This window comes from Schistocerca piceifrons, chromosome 6 (assembly GCF_021461385.2).
Source record: "Schistocerca piceifrons isolate TAMUIC-IGC-003096 chromosome 6, iqSchPice1.1, whole genome shotgun sequence".
Lineage (NCBI taxonomy): Eukaryota > Metazoa > Arthropoda > Insecta > Orthoptera > Acrididae > Schistocerca > Schistocerca piceifrons.
The window spans coordinates 88,851,032-88,877,199 of NC_060143.1; the positions used below are offsets into that span (position 1 = coordinate 88,851,032).

The 26,168-nt window shown below is 41.9% G+C and overlaps 1 protein-coding gene and 1 non-coding gene across 2 annotated transcripts in view; both read left to right on the plus strand.

Annotated features, from left to right (window-relative positions):
- Nucleotides 1-26,168, plus strand: part of LOC124802870 (UDP-N-acetylglucosamine--dolichyl-phosphate N-acetylglucosaminephosphotransferase) — a 149,092-nt gene that overhangs the window by 105,270 nt on the left and 17,654 nt on the right. The window contains exon 5 of the mRNA XM_047263912.1: nt 19,832-20,020. Within this exon, the coding sequence (XP_047119868.1) occupies nt 19,832-20,020 (189 nt within the window). The remainder of the gene's footprint in view (nt 1-19,831; nt 20,021-26,168) is intronic.
- Nucleotides 7,919-7,993, plus strand: Trnas-cga. The gene has a single exon. It is a non-coding gene; the product is annotated as a tRNA-Ser (tRNA).

Below are 26,168 nucleotides of genomic sequence, written 5' to 3' on the forward strand. Positions count from 1 at the left end.
CTCCCATTATGCACTGGTGCTGCTGCTCACAGTGTGGCTACAGTTGCCTGAGACTGCAGTCATGCGTGTGAGTTGCATTTGCATGAGTGTGCATGCGTCTGTCTGTCTTCTGTTTTTGATGAAGGCCTTACTGGCCGATAGCTTTATTTGTGACAGTCTTTTTGTTGTGCCTACCTACAACTCAGCATCTCCGTTATATGGTGAGTAGCAACTTTCCTTTTCATAATATTGTTAAATTTCATTCTGGATTTTCCATTAATTGATTTTTTTTTTTTACCAGGCTACACGAATTTCTCCTTCAACAATTTGCTGTTGTGTTAGTGCTGGGATGTGAGAAATAGTGAGTGATGTCAAACACCAAGTGTTGCATCCTTTTAGACACTAATGGTCTCAGGTTGTTTTTGGACACATCATAGCAAATAAGAGTCTTCTTGCCTAGTATCTGATATTGCTCGAGCTTAAGGGTTGTCTAGTTGTCCCATAATAATTGCTGTAGCTTTTTGTCTATGACTTGCTCTATTCTTAGCTGATCGTAATGTACTGATGCATAAATTGCACCGACCCTTGAGGAAAAAATCTGCAACTATATTATCTGCCCCTTTTATGTGCTTAACTTTGGTGGTAAACTACTCAATGAACTCCAGCTGGCAGAACTCCCTCCTTTGAAAGGCTTATGATTGGCGTAAACCATAAACAGCTGAGCTTCAACGTAAGGGTGGAAGTACCAGATAACCTCATAAATGGCTAGTAGCACCTTGTTGTACACACTCTACTTAGCTTGTGATTTTGAAAGCTTTTTTTTTTTTTTTGAGGAAAATACTAAAGGTTATTAGCTACCCTCAGCTTTTTGACACAGGCTGCCCTGATCGCAGACTGTCTGGTGTCCACTACAGTTGCCAGTGGTGTGTTATGAACAGGCTTTGTCAAAAGAATTGCTCCTTGTAAATTGGCTCTTACCTTCTCAAGGAACTGTTGCATGACAGGTGTCAAAGGCAGGCTCTGTTTGTGAGTAAAGTTGTTACCTGCCAGCATGTCCATGAGGGATACCTGCACCTGTGCTGCCCCAGGTAGATGGCATCTGGTAAAAGCTGATGATTCTCAGGAATCTCCTAAACTGATGACAATTCATCATTCATGTTTTTAATGATTGATAGGACTGATACCTGATGCTGATACTTCATGCCCCAATAGTGTGACTTGATTCTGTCAGAGGGCACACTTAGCTCTTTTTATTACTTTCGGCTTCTCACACATGCCATCTTGAGGTGGTTGTCTTGTAATTTGGACATGTGCAAAAATATAAATATTTTTTCCAGGTATGCACAGCAGGACTGTAGTCCTCTCAGTACTTCATCAGTGAATGTCTGCCAAGATTGGGCTGTGCTTTTCAGATTGAATGGCATGTGGAGAAACTTGGAGGCTGAAAGGGGTTATGTCATTTGTCTTGAGAATGTCTACTTCAACCACTGGAATCTGGTTGCTATTATTTATGCAGTTTACAATGCTGAAAACTGTAGCTCCAGCGAACACATTTGTAACGATCCGTAGGTTTGGAATAGAGCAGCAGTCAGGGATTTTCCTTGCATTTAGTATCTGATAATCCCTGCATTATCTCTAAAAGAAGCATCCTTCTTCCTGCCCAAGTGCATGGGTGACACCCATGGGCTATTTGATCTTCGTACAGTTCAATAAACCTGTTAACCTGCAGCAGTTTTAATGTGATGCGCTGTGTCGTGAAGTGTCTTACGGCCCAGTTCCATCAAAACTGCATTACTGTCTAAAGTGACAGCATTGCTTGTCACTCTGCCTGCAGTGCCCATAGTTACCTCACTGTTCCATATAATTTGTGCTGGGCACAGCTGTAGCTGTAGCCCTTGGTGGTGGATAAAGTTTGATCCCAGCATAGTTCTGCTAGTAGGAACTTCTGTCCGAATCTCTCACTGAACCCAATGCCCACTGTTACTTCATATTCAATGTATGTTTTAATTGGTGAGATGTTGGCAAAAGTTAGATGAAATACTGTGCCCGTAGGAGCTGGGTTGACGTGAGTGAGCAAACATGTTTCTCTGTCTGTTTGGTCCTGGCTAAACCATCTTGTGTAATCTGTCACATCACATGCAAAACCTTGTTTGTCTCCTACGACAATCTCATCATTTTTATCTTGGCCACTTTCAGAAAGTATGAGGCCTGCTGTGCCTACTGCAGATGGTGGGAACAAGCAAGGTGAAGTGCGCCTTGCAGTTCCTGTACAGAACCGTTTATGGTACCAACATATCTGTTTATGTCATCCCCCCAGTGTGTGCCTGTAGCTCCTGTGCCGAAGCATTTACGGTACCAACCTATCTTTTCTTTTCATGCCTATGTCATCCAAAGGAGTCTTGTTTCTCGGTCACTACTGTTGATAGCTGCTCCTCTATACTTGCCTTAGAGCTGCAGCTTCCTTCTTGCTGTTATCATTCGCACCTTGCATTATTACTGCTGTGCTCGCTTGTCCCACTATTGCATATATTTTGTCTCCCACTGATGACACAGAGTTGATGTCATCAGTGTTACAAGTGACCATCACTGTTTTTACCAAAAATGGCAGCTGTATGAGTCCTATATGCCTTACTAAGCCATTTGACATCATCGTCTCCTCCACGGTACTTTGTAGATGCTGCTGAAACTTGGAAGATGTCCTATAGCTAATACATTCCAAGTGCAAGACCTGCTGCATCTGTTGGTCAATGGATTTGCATAAAAGTCATATTACTGTGTTCGTACCAGTCTTGTGTGACATAACGTCCAACACTATCTCTACTACCCATGTGTCCAGGCTGTTGACAGCCACAGCAAACTTTGTGCAGTCTTCTGTAATGTTATGCTGTGTGAATTCTAAATCCAACATGAAGGCCATAGATCAGGATTTTCTGGCAAGAACTTTGGTATTTGTGTCCTCATTTCTGGGCCTGCGGCAGCTTTCTATGCTGCTGCTCTGCAGGGTGCTGTCAATGCACTCTGTAGTGTGAACTCGTGTCATCCGTTAGTGTAATTTTTGTTTGCAAGTCTTTAATTTGTTTCTCTGAATCTCTCTATAGCCATGAAATTTGTTGTCCTATCTGATCACTTTCAGCTTTGTAATGTGAAGCTACTCTCTCACTTGATGCTTTGCTTGAATTTGCTGCTTTGTCTTGCTTTCAGTGGACACTGTCTTGTAGGTAGAGCTCATTGTGTTATCTCTATTACACAGTAAGGTGATCGTAACCACAATAACTTTATTTCTTTCAAAAAATCAATTGAACAATTTGACAATGGAATCAATAGCAGAGAACTGTCAAAACTAAAAGTAGCAAAGAATAACTATGTTACAACTCAGCTGCACAGCCAAAAAATGATGCAAATGTCTTTCTAGTCATTATCAGAAACAGGTGCTTCCCACAAAAGCATTTCTGATGAAGAGGCCCAAGCAATAAATGGGTATGAGAAAACAAAAGGCGTGACTGGAATCAGCTGCAAAACAGTGTGAGGGATATATCAAATACAAGAGACTCTTTACTGCCCAACTTATGACTACTTTGCCTACTTAATTAATATTGAAATAATACTTGTCCATGATAAAATGAGGATTAATTTATTGTACATACTGCATTTTTCCAAAGCTTTAGCAAGTGGGTGCTGGCTATAATGTTTTGTGGCCTTTCAAAATGTTTTATGTCTATTTTGTACTTTTAACACATCCGAATCACAGTTATAAGATACGTGCTGTATTGTTGATATTGAATAAATTATTGGAACCACTCTTCAACAAACGATACATAGAAGCCCTCTTCCAGCGCTCATAAACAACAATACATATAGAGAGCAGCTCTGTTGGCAACCCTGTGTTCTTTGCTTCTTTAACTGCATTTCAAATGTCCAAATTGTGTGCATTCTTAAATTGTTGTTTTGTGAGGTCCTTTGCATTTTTAATTAAAAAGTCCAAAATGGGTGATAAATGAAAAAAACTTGTAATGACTATGGAACAGAAATTATGTGGTGTAATGTGACAGGATTCTGGGGTAACAATCAAAATTATTACTTTGGAGTTAAGCGTAGGAAAAAGTACTGTTTGAGACTGGAAAAAAACTTGAGCAGAAATTGAAAAGTGGAGTGCTTCCCAGACTAGTGGAAGTGGAATAAAAGTAAGGAAGACAATGTTAAAAAGATAAGTATAAAGAAGTTGAGGAAGCTGTATTTTTATGGCATGACATTTAAGAGGAAAAGATTTGTCTGTTACTGGACCGATACTGTAGGAAAAATCTTTGCAATTTCAGTGGCAAATAGAAGGAGAAGATTCAGAATTTATCAGTGACGGTTGGATCGGTGGAAAAATTGATTTGATATTCACCACATTACCATTAGTGCAGAGACTTTCTCCACTAACAAAGAGGCTGTGCCATAGTTTCAAGATTATTTTTCGAAGTTAATTGATGAGGAGGGAATTTCTGGTGAACAGTTGTACAATTGCGATGTGAGTGGTTTAAATTAAAAGATGCTCCCTGTGAAAATGCTTCTTCAAAAAAGGAAACTGCAGCACTCAGATACAAGAAAAATAAGGAACAAGTTACCATATTGGTTTGCAGTAATGCAATTGGCAACCACAAGCTTTGGCTTACATTAATAGGCAAAGCAAAGAAGCCTAGAACTTTCAAAAACCTGAAAAAATTGGTTATCACTGCCCCTGCACTACACTCATCAAAAGAAATTTTTGGATTAATTCAGAAATATTTTAAACCTGGTTCCAAAATTAATTTGTACCAGCTGTAGAGAAATATTTGAAAGACAATAATTTACTGAGGAAAGGTGTGCTGCACGTTCACGTCCTGCCAATGATGAACTAACAGATGGAGATATCAGAGCATTATTTTTACCTACAAATGTGACTGTTCTTTGTCAGCTGATGGATCAGTGCATCTTTATGATGCTAAGTAAGTAGTACCACTGCCATTGTCTTGTACATTGATATTGATGATTGATAACAGTGAAGAATGTGTAACCATTCTGAAGAGGGCTGACTTACTAGACATCAGAAGGTGGTTTGCTGAATGTTAAAAAATATATTGGATCAGCAACTTGTTTATAGTGTAAACAAGTGGCTGAGCCAATATATTTTTTAACATTGACATTCACACCCCACGACCTCTCATCCAGTATGGATAAAATCAAAGGTTTGCTGAAGCTTAGGAAGAGATGCCTAATATATCACTTCTGTGGTGTTGGAAAATTCTTTTAGACTATGAAGTCGAATACTTTAACTTTGAATCCATGTGTGAAACCAAAGTCAGAGATGGAAATAATGATATCCTTTCATTGCTTACAAATGTACCTGACTGTGAGGATATCGATGCAGAGGATTTCACTGAGTGTATGACAAATGATGAACTAACAGGCAACAATATTGTGAAAATGGTGACACGGGGAGAAGTAGCACAAGAGGAGGAGGCAAACTTAGATGACAAGAGAAATTTCACTCCACATTCAGAATGATTCAAAACTGTTGAGGCAGCACTGCAGTACATTAGTGAGCAGGAGGAAGCAATGCCAGCTGATGTCATCTATTTGTGTAAGTGGAGGGATATTGTAGCACAAGAGAGGGCTAAAGGAGAGAAACAATCATCTATCAAATGCTTTTCAGAAACCTCAAACCTGTAACTTTCATCTTTTTTGTTTGGCCTGGCTTTTGACATGTGTGTTATCAGACATTCATGCTTTACAATGCAAGTCATTTTATGTTTACTGTAATGAGTTTCGAAGGCTGCAGAATGTGTATAACAAATACTTATAACTAGCTTGTATTATGGAGGAAAGCAGAAAATGTTAATGTAATTGGGTCTTGGTGTAAAAAAAAGTGTGTTTTGAATGATACAGCTGGGGCTGGAAGAGAGAATATATAGAACTCCAGCCCATCCAGCTTTTTTGTTATTTGACTTTACCTTCTGTCACATTAGGCTCGATGGTCGAGAGTCTGCTGCATAAAGGGAACTTGATATGTCTGTGACAGTGACTGCTGTATCTTTGAATTGGACAATTCGCTGTTTCATAGTTTCCTCAAAATAATCTCTTGTACTGTTAATCTGTTTCTGTTTTGGTACCACAGTCTAAACTAATTATGTGGTCACTACTGGAGAAAGTTGAGGGAGGTTGAGGTAGGAGACCCCTCACAACACATCACTGCTTTGGGAAATGGAGAGTTGGAGGGTCACTCCAACAGTGTTGCCACTTGATATTTTTAAGGAGTGTCCTACTGGCACTTCCCTCCAACCCATTAATTCTCTGGGTCTCCCTCCACTTCCTTCCAATTCCCCACATACCCATGTTGTTTTCCACAACTTCAACAATTAGTTTAAGCCCACCTCTAGACTATATCTTTTTAATCCATGCTTAACATGATGAGACAGCAGTACAGTATTATAGCCAGAAATAGCATCCAGAAGTTCATCCTTAGCAAATAAAAATTGTAACCACACCACAATATCCACCTATCATATAACGCACAACCCCCTTGAAACCAACAACCTCCTTCCCATGCTCGAGATTCAGTTGCCACCTTATAAAAATGTACTTACAGCCACTTCCCCTACTCATACATTCCACCTGAAATCCCTAACAGTCACCCCTGCCACAATTTTTATGTCCCCCAGATATCTTATACTTTCTTATCTTGCCACCTATGTTACTGCTGCATACCTTACTATCCATATCCATTTTCGTGCTAAGCTTGCATGTTGGTGTCAGATTTTTAACAACCTGAAAGGTGACCTGCTGACTTGCATGTTCATGTCGGCTTCCTAACAACCCTAAAAGTGACTTAACGCCATTGCCTCAGGCTCCAACTTCTGTTGATAATACACAAGGGGATAGTGAGTTACATATTGAGCTTTTTCTGTGTGCATTCTTAGTTTAAAGCTTGAATTCCTGGCGTGTTTTTATATTTAAGAGTCTAGTTTCACGTTTCAATCACTGTAAACTCTAGATTTAGGGAAAGTTGTCATTTCTTTTGAATGGCCATCTAGACATCCCAGTAAGTCACACCAGCCGGCGTTGGTGACACACCGGGAGAGCTTTCTGTGTGTGCTTTTATAGTTCTTAACTAAGTAGTACAAGGATAGACAGGGTGTGTGCATGCTGTATGTGGATACAGAAAGCGCTGGCCACAATTCGCAAACAGCTGAAGATACTGTTGGCGACAGTCAGCCGTCTGCAGATTGTTGCCTCAGGATGTAGCAGCACTTGAGAATCTGGCATGTCGCATGGGATACCTTAGGTGTCGCTTGTTTTGCTCACAGGCTCCACTGCTGAGGCACTTTGCAGTGTACCCAATGTGGGGAATGTGGTCTCACAGCACGGTGAGTGGCAGGTTGTAACATACTTGTGGCACTTGAGACAGAGTGCCAGTGTGGAGGCTGACCAGACATTGGTGTGTCTGCTAGGGGTCTCCTTTGGGGTGTGGAGTAGAATCTGCCTACAGCTATCAAAGGTGGAGGGTGCACTCATCTGCAAGTTGCACCTGACAACAGCACCAATGAAACCTGATATCTGTTGAAACTTGCTGGCAGGTTAAAACTGTGTGCCGGACCGAGACTCGAACTCGGGACCTTTGCCTTTCGTGGGCAAGTGCTCTACCACTTGCCCGCGAAAGGCAAAGGTTCCGAGTTTGAGTCTCGGTCCAGCACACAGTTTTAATCTGCCAGGAAGTTTCATATCAGCGCACACTCCGCTGCAGAGTGAAAATCTCATTCTGGAAACATCCCCCAGGGTGTGGCTAAGCCATGTCTCCGCAGTATCCTTTCTTCCAGGAGTCCTAGTTCTGCAGGGTTCGCAGGAGAGCTTCTGTAAAGTTTGGAAGGTAGGAGACAAGATACTGGCAGGAGTAAAGCTGTGAGGATGGGGTGTGAGTCATGCTTGGGTAGCTCAGTTGGTAGAGCACTTGCCCGCGAAAGGCAAAGGTCCCGAGTTCGAGTCTCGGTCCAGAACACAGTTTTAATCTGCCAGGAAGTTTCATATCAGTGCACACTCCACTGCAGAGTGAAAATCTCATTCTGGAAACATCCTCCAGGCTGTGGCTAAGCCATGTCTCCGCTATATCCTTTCTTTCAGGAGTGCTAGTTCTGCAGGGTTCGCAGGAGAGCTTCTGTAAATTTTGGAAGGTAGGAGACGAGATACTGGCAGAAGTAAAGCTGTGAGGACGGGGTGTGAGTTGTGCTTGGGTGGCTCAGTTGGTCAAGCACTTGCCCGCGAAAGGCAAAGTTCCCAAGTTCGAGTCTCAGTCCGGCACACAGTTTTAATCTGCCAGGAAGTTTCATATCAGCGCACACTCCGCTGCTGCAGAGTGAAAATCTCATTCTGATATCTGTTGCTTGGGTTCTGATGCCATCTTCAGTTTGTACAAGTAACTGTTGGAAGAGGTGAAGACTGCTGGACTCACTTGCATGGTGCAAGCAGAGCTTACAATTTGCATCATTGTACTGAGAATTGAGTGGTGTTCTTCGGTTTAGAGCCTGAGATGGCCTTTTCTGCAGATTTCTGGCTCTGCGTTATGAGGTGGAGAGTTGTATTATTTTCCTTGATAGGTCAGAGGTGCACTACATAAAGGAAGCAGCTGCTTAGGTAGTATAGTTCATGTCAAGTGCACATGAGGGCTTTTTAGGCTAAGCAATAGTTTGAGATCCCCTGATGAATGCTCATCTGTCAATTTACAGAGATCAAAATCAGACCATTTATGAAATAAAGGCACTCGACTGTTAAAATTTTAACTGTAAATTGTCAAAGTTCATGAATTTACTGGCCTCCAGGAAAGTTGTTGCACTCAAATTATTCTCCGAACCAAATACTGGCTGAAACACAACTTAGAAAGCTCTAAAGTATTTAGTGAGGCATATGGGGGATATTGTGTCTATTGAGGTCAAAATTGAGTCTGGCCATTAAGTTATTTGGATGCGAGTAACAGGCTTAGGTAAACACAATGTAATTATCAGATGTTCTTACCAGCTACCCGATTCCCCTTCGACATTTTTAAAATCATTCAAAGTCATACAAATAGTGAAAAGTCTAGCCGAGAATGCAGGAAGATTCTGGTTCTATGTAAAATTGCTAAGCGGGTTGAAGTCTTATGTACAGTCACTCATCGATCAGTCTGGTGTGGCAGTAGAAAACAGCAAAAGGAAAGCTGAAGTTTAAAAATTTCATGTTTAAGAAATTGTTCATGCAGGAGTGTACCAACATACCATCATTTGACTGTTACACAGACGTTCGTACGGAGGATGTAGTAATAGGCATCCCTAATGTCCAGAAGAAACTGAAAGAGTTGAAAACAAATAAGTAACCAGGTTTGGGTGGAATCCCAGTTTGTGTTTACAGAATACTCTAAGGTATTGGCCCCTTAATTAGATTGCATTTACGTGTATCTCGTCCACTGCCAAGTCCCAAGTGACCAGTAAAGAGTGCAGGTGGCTCCTATACAAGAGAAGGGAAAAATGCACCTGCAAAATTACAGGACGATATCCTTAAGATCGGTTTGCTGCAGAATTTCTGAACATATTCTGAGATAGCATTGCTCATGAAAAACTCAGTTTGCCCTTATCTCACATGATATCCTGAAAACCATTGATAAAGGGCATTGAGCTGATTCCATATTCCTTGATTTCTGGAAAGCGTTTGGCATAGCACCCTTCTTCAGGCTGTTAACAGAATTCTGGGAATATGAAAGTCCCCAGATATGTGAACGGTAAGGGCAAGTGTTCATCAGACACATGAGTATCGTCACGAGTACCATAGGGAAATGTGATAGAACCTCTCTTACTCTACATAGACATTAATTATGTGACAGACAGGGTGAACAACAATCTGTAACTCTTTTCTGATGACAGTATGGTGTATGGGAAGATGTCATTGTTGAGTGACTCTAGGAGGATACAAGATGACTTAGACAAAATTTCTAGTTGGTGTGATGAATAGCAGCTTGCTCTAAATGTAGAAAAATTTAAGTTAATGCAGATGAGTATGAAAAACAATCCCATAATGTTCAAATACAGTCACGTCAATGAAATATCTAGGCACAATGTTGCAGAGTGATACGATATGGAATGAGTACCTAAGGATGGTAGTAGGAAGGCGAATGGTCGACTTCAGTTTATTGGTTGAATTTTAGGAAAATGTCATTCATCTGTAAAGGAGACTGCGTATATAGAACACTACTGCAACCCATTTTTGAGTACTGCTCGAGGGTTTTAGATCACCACAAGATCGGATTAGAGGAAGACACTGAAGCAGTTCAGAGGTGTGCTACTAGATTTGACACCAGTAGATATGTTCAACATGTATGAATTATGTAGATGTATCGTAAACTCAAATTGGAATCTCTTGAGGGAAGGCAACATTTTTTTCATGAAACCCTATTGAGAAAATTTAGAGAACAGCCATTTGAAGCTGACTGCAGAGAGATTCTATGCCAACCAACATACATTTCGGGTAAGGACCATGAAGATAAGATATAAGAAGTTAGGGCTTGTCAGGAGGCATACACACAGTCATTTTTCCTTCGCTCTATTTGCGAATGGAGTATGAAAGGAAATGACTAGTAATGGTAAAAGGTACCCTCTGCCATGCAGATACGCGTACGGAATACGTATGTAGATGCAGATCTGACCAGAAAGTTACTCCACCACAGATAACATTTTGTGTTCACCAGACAAATTTGTGACATCATTGCACAACCCCTTAACCCAGCTGAAAGTGATCATCTTTTCATCCTTCCAACCATCTCAATTCGTCAAAGCAGCATAAAACATCCATTAAAAATTGAACAACACTACACCCACGTCAAATGGAATGCCTTCTGAAACTAAATACGTACTCATATCAGGAGCCTCCCAATAACAAGGCAAACCCTGATGACATATTCCTCACTGCGTCTCGCTTCAAGGAATCTGATCTGATACTACATCCATCCACATTCCCATCATTTACCCTCAACTGACTATCACTCCCCCCACCTTCAGATGTTCTCCCCCTCCTCCTCTCCCCTCTCTCCCTCTTTCCACTGCACCGAGTGAGGTGGCACAGTGGTTAGCACACTGGACTCGCATTTGGGGGGGACAATGGTTCAAATCCACATCCGGCCATCCAGATTTAGATGTTCCATGATTTCTCCAAAATGCTCCAGGAAAATGCTGTGATGGTTCCTTTGAAAAGGTGTAGTCAATTTCCTTCTCCATCCTTGAAATTTTTCAAGCTTGTGATCTGTCTGTAATGACTTCAGATGTCAGTGGGATGTAAAACCCCCATCTTCCTTCCTTCCTTCCCCTCCTCCCTCCTGCTGCTCCTCAGAGAATACCATAATCCTACTGATCCTTCCTCTGCATCAGAAACTGGGACACTTTCTCACTGATAAAGGATAATAAAATAAATTTGATAACATAAATAGTGACTGATTGCTATAAGTCCTCTCACAGTAATACCGGCCACCCTGATTTAGGTTTTCTGTGATTTCCCTTGCTTTAGGAAAATGCTGGGATGGTTCTTTGAGAGGGCACAGCTGACTTCCTTTCCCATCCTTCCCTAATCCAACGGACCAATGACCTTGCTGTTTGGTCCCCTCCCCCCAAGTCAACCAACCAACCAACCTCCTACAGTAATATAAGACACAGTCCCAATGTTCCATCATCATATATGGAGAAAAAATCTGTAACTTCTTGATGGCAGAGAGATGCCTTGACTGATTACAGCCATGTACATAACTCAACACTCCACTTCCTGTTCTCTGAACAAAGTGTTGTAAAGCATTCCAGTGCCTCACCGGTACAAATCACAAACCACACTATCCTCTTCTCTATTAAAACTAATTACAATCAGTATGCTCAGAAAGCAAACCTCTTTCCCTTAAAGGTGTGTCACTGAACCTAACAATTCAAGTTTGTCCCACCTCTTTGTCCCTATTCCTGATACTTAAACAGAAAACTACAAACCAAATTAAACTCATCCTGCACATTGTGATGACTCCATTATGTATTGTCATCATAAAGAAAGCCCCAGGCCCTTCCTTCAAGATTTACATGTACTTCACCATACCATACTGTACACCCCGAATGATGAAAGACCACCAAAATACTTATATTGCTGTGTATACTCATCAACCTATCATTTTCCCCAACTGGCAAGATCTTTGCATAAATCTGTGTACCGCCCATAAGAAAATCTGAAACATCATGTCCTCTTGCTTCAGTCTCAAGTACTTAGTTTATCAGTTTCTCCACTTCCTATCCTTACAAATGAATGAAAAACAAACTTCTGTATCTATCTCTTTTGATACTGATGAGTCTTTTGACACTGTACACCTTATTGTCTTGCACCATGCAACTTTTGTTACCATCAGCCAAACCCAATCCCACAACATCAATACATTTTCAGGAGTGCCATAAGGTTCAATTCTGTCCTCTCTATACTCTCTCTTTTACACATACAATAAGTCAGAGGCACTTGCTCCAGTCCCATACACTTTCTCCAGTGTGCTGGGACACTTCTTTCCTTGTGCTTCACACAATATCAAGACTTCCCAATGATCCCTTCAAATACACCTCATAGATTGCACATGCTCATATTGCTTCTAGCACTTTAAAATCAATACTGTAAAACCCAGGAAATAATCATGGGCTGCTTCACTGATCATTTGTCTCACTGATTTCCACTGAACTGTCCACAACTGTTTCACAATGTATTAACTCTTTGATTGCAAGCTTACCTATGGACCCCATCCAATAAATCATCCTACAAAATGCACTAAAATTATTGGTGATAAAACACATGCGGATTACGTACTTTCAGCATATTCCACACCCACAACTGAGGATAAAAACATGCTACGATTGAAGTGGCCAGCTAGCAAAGAACAACTGAACGTTTACTAATGTAAGATATAGAATACAATAACACATTCTGTACTACTGGATTCATGCTGAAAGTCAATTGCTTATGTTGCCCTGGAAAGTTCTTACACAAACAAAGACTGTGAGGTTGTGGTGGGTGGAAAGAAATAGTGTGCTCCAGGACGGACTGAAGATAGTCAAGTGAGACGATGTGCTCAAGGATGGTGAACATGGGGTCTGACGAGGTGGTTGCTCGAGGACAGTTGAGAGTGTGGACTTCAATTGATTGACTTCTAAGCACAGCCAGTATAAGGCTGGAGAGAGCATGTTTGCTGAGAGGGAACAGCATTTGATGGGTTGCTAGTTGTGACCGTCATAAGCCTGGAGTCTGCAGTGGCAGCAGAGCAGTTGGATTCTGAGCTAAATACTGCTCAGTGGAAGAATACCAGCTCAGCACTCCAGGGGCATGAGACACATAGAAGCAAGGTTGTGCCATAATGGCAATAGTGTTCATGGCAAGGCTTTAACCACTCAGTACCTGGCAGCTGCTGTAGATTCAGTTGAAAAAACCATGCTTGTTTCTGTTGTTGTCGGATTGTTTTTGTTTGATCTTCAGAAGTAGTGTCGTTAATGGCACTGAGCTTTTGCAACCCACAGTACACTGATGTGTCGCAAACATTAGCCAGGGGATAGAGCAGACTTATCGTTTCCTTCACCAATGCCATTTGTTCCACATTTCCTTCCATTCTTTTTTATCCCACACACTCAACCTGCCAGCGGACCAACTTCCCAACTCTTCTCAAATTCTTTAAGCATTTCTGGAACTTATATACCTCCTATTATGAAGAGAGTAAATTGCTACCCACCATAAAGATGACTCGTTGAGTTACAGACAGACACCGCAAAAGAGTGTTACACACTGAGCTTTTGCATGAAGCCTTCTTCAGAAAAAAAGGAAAACACAGAAACATTCACACAAACAGGCACATCTCACCATCTCACGCACACATGATCATTATCTCCAGCCACACTGGCTGGAATGTGACTGTTGCATTGAAAGAAAGCAGCGATCTGGAGTAGGGAGGGGAAGGGGGAGGGATGGCATTGTATGGGTGCCAGGTACAGGGTCATAATGCTGAGGAGGTGGAGGGAGAGAGGAATAGGGAGCAGAGGAGGAGAGAGCAGATAGGGGGAAAGACTGGTGGGTGCATTGGCAGAAATGGCGCACAATGAAGTTGAGGGGATATGAACTGAGAGGAGGTGATAGGACAGAGGGGTGGAAACTGTTGCGTGGAAGGTGCGGGGACAGTAGGTTATCATAGTTTGAGGACCGAATACTTTTTGGAATGGAGAACGTGTTGTAATAATAACTATCAGCTCTGCAGTTCAAAAAAGCTCATTTTGGAGGGGAGGATCCAGATGATCCAGGTTATGAAGCAGCTCCTTTGTAGCTCATTCTTGGAGGTGGCAGGTGAATTGGTGGTGTGTGGTGAATGTGGCACAGAAAATATTTTTGTGGACTATGTCTGGGGTATAGTGCTTGTCTGAAGGCTTTTGTGATACCCTTGGCATACTGGGCAAGGGAATTCTTGTCATTTCAGATATGCTGTCCCTAGGTGAGCAGGCTGTATGGGGTGGATTTTTTTGGTGTGGAAGGGATAGCAGCAGTCAAAATGCTGGTAGGTACTGTTAGTGATTGATGGGTTTAATGTGGACAGAGGTGTGGATGGAGCCATCAGAAAGGAGGTGATTAACAACCAAGAAGATGGCATTTTGGGTTGAGGAGAACCAGGTGAAGTGGATGGGAGAGAAGGTACTGACGTGGCGAAGGAATAAGGATAGGTTCTCTTGGCCCTGAATCCAGATCGTGAAGATATTGCCAGTGAACCTGAACCAGATTAGGGATTTTGAGAAGCTAGGAGGGTTTCCTGTACGTGTCCCATAATCAGGTTAGCATAGGAGGGTACCATGCAGGTGCCCATGGGTGTGCTGTGGATTTGTTTGTGTACCTTCTCTTCAAAGGAGAAGAAGTTGTATGATAGTATGAAGTTAGTAAGGTGTATGAGGAGTGAGGCAGTAGGTGGTAGGCAATTCCTACCAGAGTTGTTAATCATATAAAATCCTGATATATTAGCTATACCTTCAAGCCTTTTTTTTTTTTTTTTTTTTTTGTAGCCAGTGCTTGCATATGTACAACACTAAAACATCCTTGAGGTACTCAGTAGCACTTCTAATTCATCAGTTTTAGTCCCTAAACATTGCACATTTTTAAAAGGCTGCTGTTGAAGTCAGAACCTTCAGCAATTGATGTGCCACAAACCATCATATTTCTTTAATGGTGTTTCTTTACGAAAAATAATTCCATTTGGGTTTGTGGAGCACTCTTCTTTTTGATCCTGGGTGTCAATTTCAGACTCTGTGTGACCTCATTTTCATCTTTCTCATGGTGGGTTGCTTTTGCTTTCCAATTGTTACTATTGAACCTACTTCTGTTTGAATTGGTCCATTTTACTAATTTCCCAAACTGTGTCACCTAGTGCAATGATTCATTTGTTTGTATAGGTGCTATCGTGTATTGTTTCTTAGACAGATTTGTTTATATCTGATGCAACTCTCTTCTTACACATATTGATTCAGATGTAGTTTCTGTGTTGTGAAACCAGATTTTTCATAACAGTCAACCTTGAGAAGTCTTACATTTTTAAACTCTGAACAGAAATATTTCAATACTTGATTAGTTCACAAGTTTTTGTGTAATGCATTGGCGTGGTTGCACCATTGTTTGATCTTGCTTTGAGTTGAATCCGCACACAATCCCTTTTCGTTGAATCCGCACTTTTTTCTGTATAATGGTGATAATGTTTCTGAATCTTGCCCTAGGCTTAATAACATCTGACACATTTATGGTCTCTTTGGCAGAGTTTGACACAAATTTTGAAACATTGTGGGCATGACTGTCTTCAAACATTTTCACATTACTTTCCTGTTGTATCTGTTTCAGTATGGCTTTAGCTCTTCTTTGTAAATTTCATATTTGTTCTTGATAGTCCACTTTCACACACAATTTGTATCATGTAAACAGGTGTGGAACTGTAATTGCTTTCATATTATAAAAAAAATTGTTATAAATTGAAAAGAATGATTAAAAATCAGGAAGTTCACGGGTTAGAGGTGAAAAATTGGATCAGTTGGAAGGGAGTGTAAAATTTCTATTAGCTCCATTAAGGAAAAGGATGTTTTATTTTATGAGTGGGTGGCCAACTGTCATGTCGTAGTTACGTACACAATCAATTCTTAATAATTGTTTCCAAAATAAACTCAAGTCCATAAAAAAACAGAACACCTAGAACTGCTAAAGATAAGACATTCATAGTCACAGGACATGTACATTAGTAAGTTCTACGGAAATGATTAGGATTAGAACCACATCAGGCCGCAGGTTCAAGGTCATCATCAATATTGCGATGTGAAACTATCTACCAGTGAAATGTGCCTGCACCTCTTGTTATTGCTATATAACAGAAGGTAATGGCTCAGTACAAATTGAGCAGATGTGCAGGATGCCTCGCAGATATATGTGCAACCCATACTGTCAAATTAGTGAGATTGAAATAGGGTACATTATTGGCATGAGAGAATGTCATACATCCATCTGGGAAATTGCTGTTTGTGTGGGACAAAGCGTTTCAGCAGTGCAACAAATTTGTGCAGAATGGTTCATGGAAGGCTGTAGAACATGATGAGAGGGGCTAAGGGGCTAGATCACACCACTCAGAGCGACCCCCCCCCCCTCCCCCCCCCCCCCCCCCTCCCCTGAGGTGATCGACACTTCATCTGAAAGGTATTGTTGATCAGATCTGCATCCTTCTTGTGTCTGGAGCAACATTGAAGCAGTGTAACACATTGTATACTATCAAGGGTGACAGTCCATTGCTGTTTATTACAGCATGGGTTATGTGTGCATCATCCACGTCTCCACTCACCTTTGATGAATGTGCAGAAACATGCTAGATAGCAATGGTGTATGGAGAAAAGTTACTGGAGACAGGAATGGCGTCAAATAATGTTTACGGATGGATATAGGTTCTGTTTCTTTGAAAATGATGGCCGCATTATGGATTGCTTCAGACAGGGGGAGCGGCATCACAGTGACTGCATTTGCACAAGACATACAGTGCCATCTCAAGGCCTTATGGCGTGGGTTGCTATTGGATACAACCACAAATCATAGTTGGTGCATGTCCAGGGCAATGTGACCAGTGTTATCTTAGTGAATGACATCCTATGATCCCTAGCCATACCCTTTCTGCACAATACCCCCCAGTTTTCAGCATGTCAATGCGTGACCACATGTTGCTGCATGAACGTGTGCCTTTTTGGTGTCGCAGGATGTCAGCCTTTCATCCTGCCCTGCCTGATTGCCAGGCTTATTGCCATTTGAATACGTGTGGGATATGGTGAAATGAAATATGCAGCACTGTGACACAATGCCAACCACTAAAGATGAACTTTGGAACCAGATGAACACAATGGCTATATCACAGGATGCCATTTGCACCTTATACACATTGATGCCATCACACATTGAACAAGTTATCAGGGTCCAAAGCAGACCCTGTGTCTGTTAGGCAACAGGACACATGCTGAACTGAGGTGATTGAGATGCTAATCATTTCTGAAGAACATACTAATGTACATGTCCTGAGAATATGAATGTCCAATCTCTAGTTGTTCAAGGTGTGTTTTTTTGAACACTAGTGTACAAGACAGAAAGTCTGTCCTGTTAGCTGAAAAGGAAAAGAACTGCAGTATTTACAAAAAGCATTATCAGAACTTTTCATTCAGTTTGATTTTTAGTCTGATAACTAGGAACATTCATAAGATAATCATCTCACATATATGACATTTAAAGCAAAATATGAATGTCCTGCTCATTCATTTGTTCGTACACACACCATGTTTTGTAAAAACCCATAATGAAATAGGAGCCTTCTGAGATGGGAATGAGAAAGGAATGCATGAACAGGCATAAGTATCTGTTGCTTCCACTTCTGTAAAGTCTACTAGCAACAAATGTAATCTACTGACAATGATAATTATGGACCTTGTTTGTAGATAGCATTGCATGTGTAGAGAAGAAACTACTTTGACTGTTGTGCGTATGTGCAGGGGGAGCACTACTCTTCCCCTTCATTTGCTCTGTTGCTGTTTTTATTTGATACTTCAAACAAAGCATTTGTGTAACTTTACACAAAGTACTATCACCTGTCAATATTCTGGCAAAGTCAGGACTTGTTTATTGTTATAGGAACTTAGAGTTAAAAGGAATTTACATCCTTGAGTGAAAATATTCTGATAAATTGTAGGTGTGGCTGATGAGGGATTATTTTACTGCATTTTTTAATAATACCGCAGTTTTTTATGGTAGGGAGGGCAGAAACAAAATATGTTCATAGACAGGTTGAAAATGACATTCACATTGATAAAACAGGCAACCAGAAAGCAAATTGTAATGTACACTATTAATGCAGACAGTCTCTGATTGAAACTGGAGCTATTCAAAAATTGACAGAAAAATTAGGTTCATCCAGTTGTAATTCAGCCAGTGCATAAAATCAGTTATCCTTATTGTATCAGAATATTTGGGAACTAAGGGGTGAGCTTAATGAGTTGCTTATTTATGTTGAAGAATTTGAATTGAGAAAACCAGTGATACAGTCATCCTCTCTGAAAATCATCTGACCACTTGTGTAGATACATTAAATGTTACAGGATTGAGTCAGCTTCTTACTTCTGTAGAGAAAATATGCAGAAAGAAAGAGTTGCCACATTTGTCAGAAACTGTTTTGATATCAAGAGTACCGATATTTATAAATTTTGCTCAGAGCAGCACTTAGAAGCTTGTGCAACAGTAGTAGTATTTCATAATAAGTCCTTTATAATAGTAACTACGTATAGAGCTAATTCAGGAAATTTTAACCTCTTCATAAAAAACCTGGAAGCTCTGTTGTCCCATCTCACAGTAAAAAACGAGGAAATATGGTTGCTGGTGATTTTAATGTGTATTTATGAAAAGCTCTGTCAATGAACACTTGGTTTCAGATAAAGCATAGTTTAAACAGAGTTTGAAATACTTTTTTACAGGCAACTTCTTCTAGTTAAGAGACGAATATCTTAACAGGGACTGCTAGACCAACTTAATTCAAAATGTCTGTTAGATTTCAGCTTTGACATTAGATGGTTACAACAGTTGAGATCAGGTATTTTGTGTGTGATAAATTTATTAAAAGTGCATGACTATGTTTCATTCTGACAGTGTACTAATTCTGTAAATATTAGTAGTTCCAGATTACTGTAATATATTCACCTATTTTAACAATCTCCTACCAAATGATCAGGGCAGTGAATATTATATTCAGATGTTTTGTTCCACACCCACAAAACCATCTCCTTTTTGGGTCTATGAAACAAAAGCTGAATCTAATATAATCTAGTATCTGCTGACTTCCAGCTTCCTACCCAAGATCTGCCAGCAACCTTTAAAGGCCTTTCCACTGGAATATCTGAATATAAAACACCATTCTGAGCCCTAGACAGGGATTGTTTTTGACAGGATCCAACAAATTCCTTGTTTTTATAGTGAAAAGTGCCAACTTCAACATACTTTTTATTCAGTAATAAGTAATTTGAATGAGTTAATGTTGATGTAGATGAATCAGTTCTCTAATATCAATATCAGTAGTCTGTCTTTATTGTTAAGGATTGTTTCATTGCAGTGTATTATTCCTAATGTCTGTGGTACAAAACTGCTTCCAGAAGAGTAAAATTACATAACCTTTTTTGGTCAAATAATTTTACTATTACAAACTGTTTCTGTAAGCAGAGACATTATATTTAACTGTAGTGTAAATTTCATTTAAACTTTCTTAATTTTCTGGCTTCACTTTTTCCAGGTACCCATCACGTGTGTTTGTTGGAGACACCTTCTGCTATTTTTCTGGAATGACTTTTGCTGTTGTTGGTATCTTGGGTCACTTCAGCAAGACAATGCTCCTTTTCTTTATTCCACAAGTTGTAAACTTTGTGTATTCAGTTCCACAGTTGTTTCATATTTTGCCGTGCCCAAGGCATAGACTTCCAAAGTAAGTGAATCAAAATCTCTTTATATATTCTTATTTTTCTTCTTTGACTTCTTCACATTATTATTATTACAAGTAACTTGATAGGAATTCTTCTTTTCCTTAACTTCTTTGTCCTCCAGTAATATCAGCAATATGTAGCATTATCTGTGATTTGTTCGTGGGTTTTTCTGAACAATGATTCTGTGCTCAATCCAGACCATTACCCGCCTGTGTGGCCAAGGTCACTAATGCACACTTTTGCTGTGGCACTTGACCTGAGAGTAAACTGGTTTGAATTCTGGTGGTGGGAAAAATTTTCACAGCCAATATTCAGCCAGCAAAGGGAGAGGAAGTGTCGGTGTAAACTCCAGAACATCAGACTTTGTGCCAATGTCCTGGTTTAAATACCAAACCTCTCCACAATGTCTCATGAAGTGAGGGCATGTGACACTGTTGATGGTGATCACTTCAAGGGATGGGGATGTTAGACTTGGAGGTTCCCTCGGTGTTGTTTGCAAGTAGTAGGCTATATACTGGCACCAGGGTTCACCCTACCCCTTCTCTCATCATCTTCATCATCATCATCATCATCATCAACACACACAAATACTGTAATGGAGTCTGTTACAAATAAATAAACAAAGAAAACCTCCAGACTGCTGCCTTAAGTTACGTGGCCACGATAATGTCCTGGACCACATGTCTTTCCTTGCAGCATTTATTGCTACTGGTGGTATTTGGGGCCAAAGTATTGACTTTTTTCTTTTATTATTGGTACTTAGAATTCCTAATATTCATATGCTGCAGTACTGTCACATTTGTGACCATATCTGTCCATGGTATCTCTAATATACTTCAGTACATCCAGTTTCAGATGCCTCCAATTTCTTACCTAATACTGTCAATATTAGGAAAATTGTAGATTGCTACCACTGTAAAGATGACCTGTTGAGTTTCGAGACACACAACAAAAAGATTATTACCAATTATAGCTTTAAGCCAAAGCCTTCTTCAGCAAAGACCACACACACATTCACACAAGCAAATACACCTCACGCACACTTGACAGCTTCCGTCAGCAGCTCCAACTGGAATGCGACTGCCTGCCACGTGAATAGCAATCTGGAGTGGGATGGGGAAAGAGGAGGGATATCAGGGTATGGGTGGGGGAGAGATGAATGCTATGCTGTGTGGCAGGGTGAACAGGGACTAGACACTACCAGGGACAGTGTTGAGTGGGTGGGGAAGGGGGGAATGCGGAGTGGGAAAGGAGGGAAATAAAGAAGGGGAAAAGACAGGTGGATACATTGGCACAGGGCAACACACATAGAGGGTGAGGGAATGTCAAACGGGAGCAGGTGACAGAACGAGGGGGCGGAAATTGTTGGGTGGAGGGAATGGGGACAGTAGGTTATTGTAGGTGGAAGCTGGCCTCATTTCAGGAATGGAGAATGTGTGTAAGGAGAACTCCCATCTGTGCAGTTCAGAAAAGCTGGTGGTGGAGGGGAGGATCCAGATGGCCTGGGTTGGTGAAGGAGCCACTGAAACCTAGCATGATAAGTTCAGCTACATGTTGTGCCACAGAGTGGTTTACTTTGCTCTTGGTCATAGTTTGGCAGTGGCCATTTATCCTGGTGTACAGCTGGTTGGTAGTCATACCAATATAAAAAGCTTTGCAGTGGCTGCAGCAGAGCTGGTATACAACATGGCTCTTTTCAGAGTCAGCCTGGCCTTTGATAAGCCTCTGACAGGATTGGAATAGGAAGTGCTGAGTGTGTGGTTTGGGAAGGTTTTGCACCAGGGTCTTCCACAGGGATACAGTATCTGTGGCAAGGGGCTGGGACTGGGAGTGGCATAGGGGTAGACAAGGATGTTGTGGACTTTGTGTGGCTGACGGAACACAGATTTAGGAGGGGTGGAAAGGACCTTGGTTAGGATGTCCCTCATTGCAGGGCATACTGCTTGACTATCAAAGCTCTGACAAAGGATGTGGTTCAGTTGTTCCAGTTTGGGGTGGTACTGGGTGATGAAAGAGACACCCTTTGTAGCTGGCTCTTGGGGGTGGTGGGAAATGGCGTGGGAAATCTGTTTGTGGGCTAGGTCCAGGGGATAGTGCCTGTCCATGAAGGCCTTGGTGTGAGAAGCAACATACTGGGAAAGAAAGTTCTTGTCACTGCAGGTGGCAATGCTATATGTGATGGAATTTTTGATGTGGAAGGGATGACAGCTGTCAAAATGCTGTTAGCAGTTGGTAAGTTTGGATGGAGCCATTAGAGAAGAGGAGGTCAACATTGAGGAAGATGGCTCATTGGTTTGAAGAGGACTAAGTGAAGTGGATGGGAGAGGTGGTGTTGAGGTTGTGAAGAAATGAGGATAGGTTGTCTTGGCCCTGAGCTCAGATCACGAAGACATCATCAATGAATCCGAACAAAGTAATGGGTTTGAGGTTGTGCAAGGTTATGAAAAATTCTTCTAAATGTCCCATAAAATGATTGGCATAGGAGAGTGCCGTGCCAGATGCCCATGGCTGTGTTGTGGATTTGTTTGTATACTTTCACATCATCTTTGTTTTTGGATATATTTCTCCCACGTTTAATGCTTCCCTCTATTATATTAATATCATTAATTTGAACCCAACAATTACGTTTGTTATTGTCACTGTTGCATTTCGAAACCTTTCCTGTCGCCTTATTTTCTCTTTGTGTTTTTGCCATTAGCTTCACTTTGTATTCACCTTCTCCTTTTTACCATAATCTGCTATAAAATTTTATCCCGCCTATATATACTCAATAATACGTAACCCACTTCCAAACCATAACAAAAAAAAATTTTTTTTGCCACTTTCAACACTACCGCTGCTATAAAATCCACTGTTCCTAGTTAACAAACAGTTCCTTTCACCTTGTAAACAACCATTTCTGCTATTTCTAATAACTTTCGCTTTATTTCCATTTCCGTTTTTCCCACATCACTGATAATTTTTAGCCACTTCCCACAGGTTTTAACGTCATTATTTCTTTGTCAGACAATTGTTAGCCTCATTTTCATAATCTGCCGCCACAAAACCACTCCTTTTAATACATTACACGCAGTTTTTTCGAAATTTTCCCGAATTTCTCCATCCTTTAACGTGTGTGGCGGCAACACAACCACCTAACCTTTGTGCACATCGTTGTCTACCAACCCAAGTCCAACATAGCTCAGCTGTAACCAACACCTTTTCGCCTTTTTCACACCAGATCTCCAGTTACTTTCCAGTTTACCTTTATCTCTCCCCATATATTTTCATTTTCATTTCAGCCTCATGTTACACTTTCCACCTTCGAATACCATGTCACCCTCACAACACCCCCACAATGACCCCATTAAGTTTTATTTACATTCCCTCCACAAACATGCCTTCGCCCTAGCCAGATTACGCTCCCATATTCTATTTTCTCAGGCTTGTCTAACATTTGGCATTACCCCCAAAGGCCTCACACTTAAAGTTCCCATCTCTGGCTGTAACCCTTCTTTCCATCAGTCCCTATACCAGTTCCAAACTGAACAATCTATTGCCCTTATCCACCTAATCCTTCACCTACACATCAACTTAGCCAATGGACACACCCGTCAACTCCTATCCTTAATAAAAGTCCTTAATCTTTCCTCTCCCACATCCACACCGGCTGTTCAGAGCATCTTCCTACAGGCCAACCGCAAATTAGAACAGCATGCCACCCTCCACTTCAAAAAACTATCCAATCTCCTGGTTTCCCACCTCCAGAAAGGCAACTCACTCACCCTTCACAACCTTTCCAGCGAACCTCAACTTCCTCTCATTGCACACAAACCCAGTCTCTCCCATCTACTCAATCTCCCACTTCCAGCTCCACTCCCTCCAAAACCTCAAAATTCCAATCAACACACTCTGGAACCACAACACCCTAATTCAGTAGTTAACCTTTCCTCCAAACCTCTCTCCCAATCCGAAACCTCTGTCCTATCCAAAGGCCTCACCTTCAGCCCCACTCCCAGATTCAACCAAACAGCCCTCGTCAAAGATTTACTGTCCTACACTCGCACTCTCTGCTGGAAATATCACTTTGCCACGAAGAAAAATGATCCTAATCCTACTCCTAATGATCCAACTCCCCAAGACAACATCCAAATTGAACCCTGCCTGGAACAGTTCCGTCCTCCGTCGCAGCGGGACCCACCTCCTCTTCCTCAAAATCACCCTCTCCAAACCTTCCAGGAATTTCTGACTTCCAGCCTTGCATCTCAATCCTTCTTAAAAAACCTTAATCCTACTCCCAACATCACCACTGCTGAAGCCCAGGCTATCCGTGATCTGAAGGCTGACCGATCCATCGTCATTCTTCCGGCGGACAAGGGTTCCACGACCGTGGTACTTGATCATTGGGAGTATGCGGCTGAGGGACTGCGTCAGCTTTCAGACAACACCACATACAAAGTTTGCCAAGGTAACCCCATTCCCGATGTCCAGGCGGAGCTGCAAGGAATCCTCAGAACCTTAGGCTCCCTGCAAAACCTTTCACCTGACTCCATCAACCTCCTGACCCCACCGACACCCCGCACCCCTACCTTCTACCTTCTTCCTAAAATCCACAAACCCAATCATCCCGGCCGCCCCATTGTAGCTGGTTACCAAGCCCCCACAGAACGTATCTCTGCCTACGTAGATCAACACCTTCAACCCATTACATGCAGTCTCCCATCCTTCATCAAAGGCACCAACCACTTTCTCGAACGCCTGGAATCCTTACCCAATCTGTTACCCCCGGAAACCATCCTTGTAACCATTGATGCCACTTCCTTATACACAAATATTCCGCACGTCCAGGGCCTCGCTGCGATGGAGCATTTCCTTTCACGCCGATCACCTGCCACCCTACCTAAAACCTCTTTCCTCATCACCTTAGCCAGCTTCATCCTTACCCACAACTTCCTCACTTTTTAAGGCCATACATACCTACAATTAAAGGGAACAGCCATGGGTACCAGGATGGCCCCCTCGTACGCCAACCTATTCATGGGTCGCTTAGAGGAAGCCTTCTTGGTTACCCAGACCTGCCAACCCAAAGTTTGGTACAGATTTATTGATGACATCTTCATGATCTGGACTCACAGTGAAGAACAGCTCCAGAATTTCCTCTCCAACCTCAACTCCTTTGGTTCCATCAGATTCACCTGGTCCTACTCCAAATCCCATGCCACTTACCTTGACGTTGACCTCCACCTGTCCAATGGCCAGCTTCACACGTCCGTCCACATCAAACCCACCAACAAGCAACAGTACCTCCATTATGACAGCTGCCACCCATTCCACATCAAACGCTCCCTTCCCTACAGCCTAGGTCTTTGTGGCAAACGAATCTGCTCCAGTCCGGAATCCCTGAACCATTACACCAACAACCTGACAACAGCTTTCGCATCCCGCAACTACCCTCCCGACCTTGTACAGAAGCAAATAACCAGAGCCACTTCCTCATCCCCTCAAACCCAGAATCCCCCACAGAAGAACCACAAAAGTGCCCCACTTGTGACAGGATACTTTCCGGGACTGGACCAGACTCTGAATGTGGCTCTCCAGCAGGGATACGACTTCCTCAAATCCTGCCCTGAAATGAGATCCATCCTTCATGAAATCCTCCCCACTCCACCAAGAGTGTCTTTCCGCCGTCCACCTAACCTTCGTAACCTGTTAGTTCATCCCTATGAAATCCCCAGACCACCTTCCCTACCCTCTGGCTCCTATCCTTGTAACCGCCCCCGGTGTAAAACCTGTCCCATGCACCCTCCAACCACCACCTACTCCAGTCCTGTAACCTGGAAGGTGTACACGATCAAAGGCAGAGCCACATGTGAAAGCACCCACGTGATTTACCAACTGACCTGCCTACACTGTGATGCATTCTATGTGGGAATGACCAGCAACAAACTGTCCATTCGCATGAATGGACACAGGCAGACAGTGTTTGTTGGTAATGAGGATCACCCTGTGGCTAAACATGCCTTGGTGCACGGCCAGCACATCTTGGCACAGTGTTACACCGTCCGGGTTATCTGGATACTTCCCACTAACACCAACCTATCCGAACTCCGAAGATGGGAACTTGCTCTTCAATATATCCTCTCTTCCCGTTACCCACCAGGCCTCAATCTC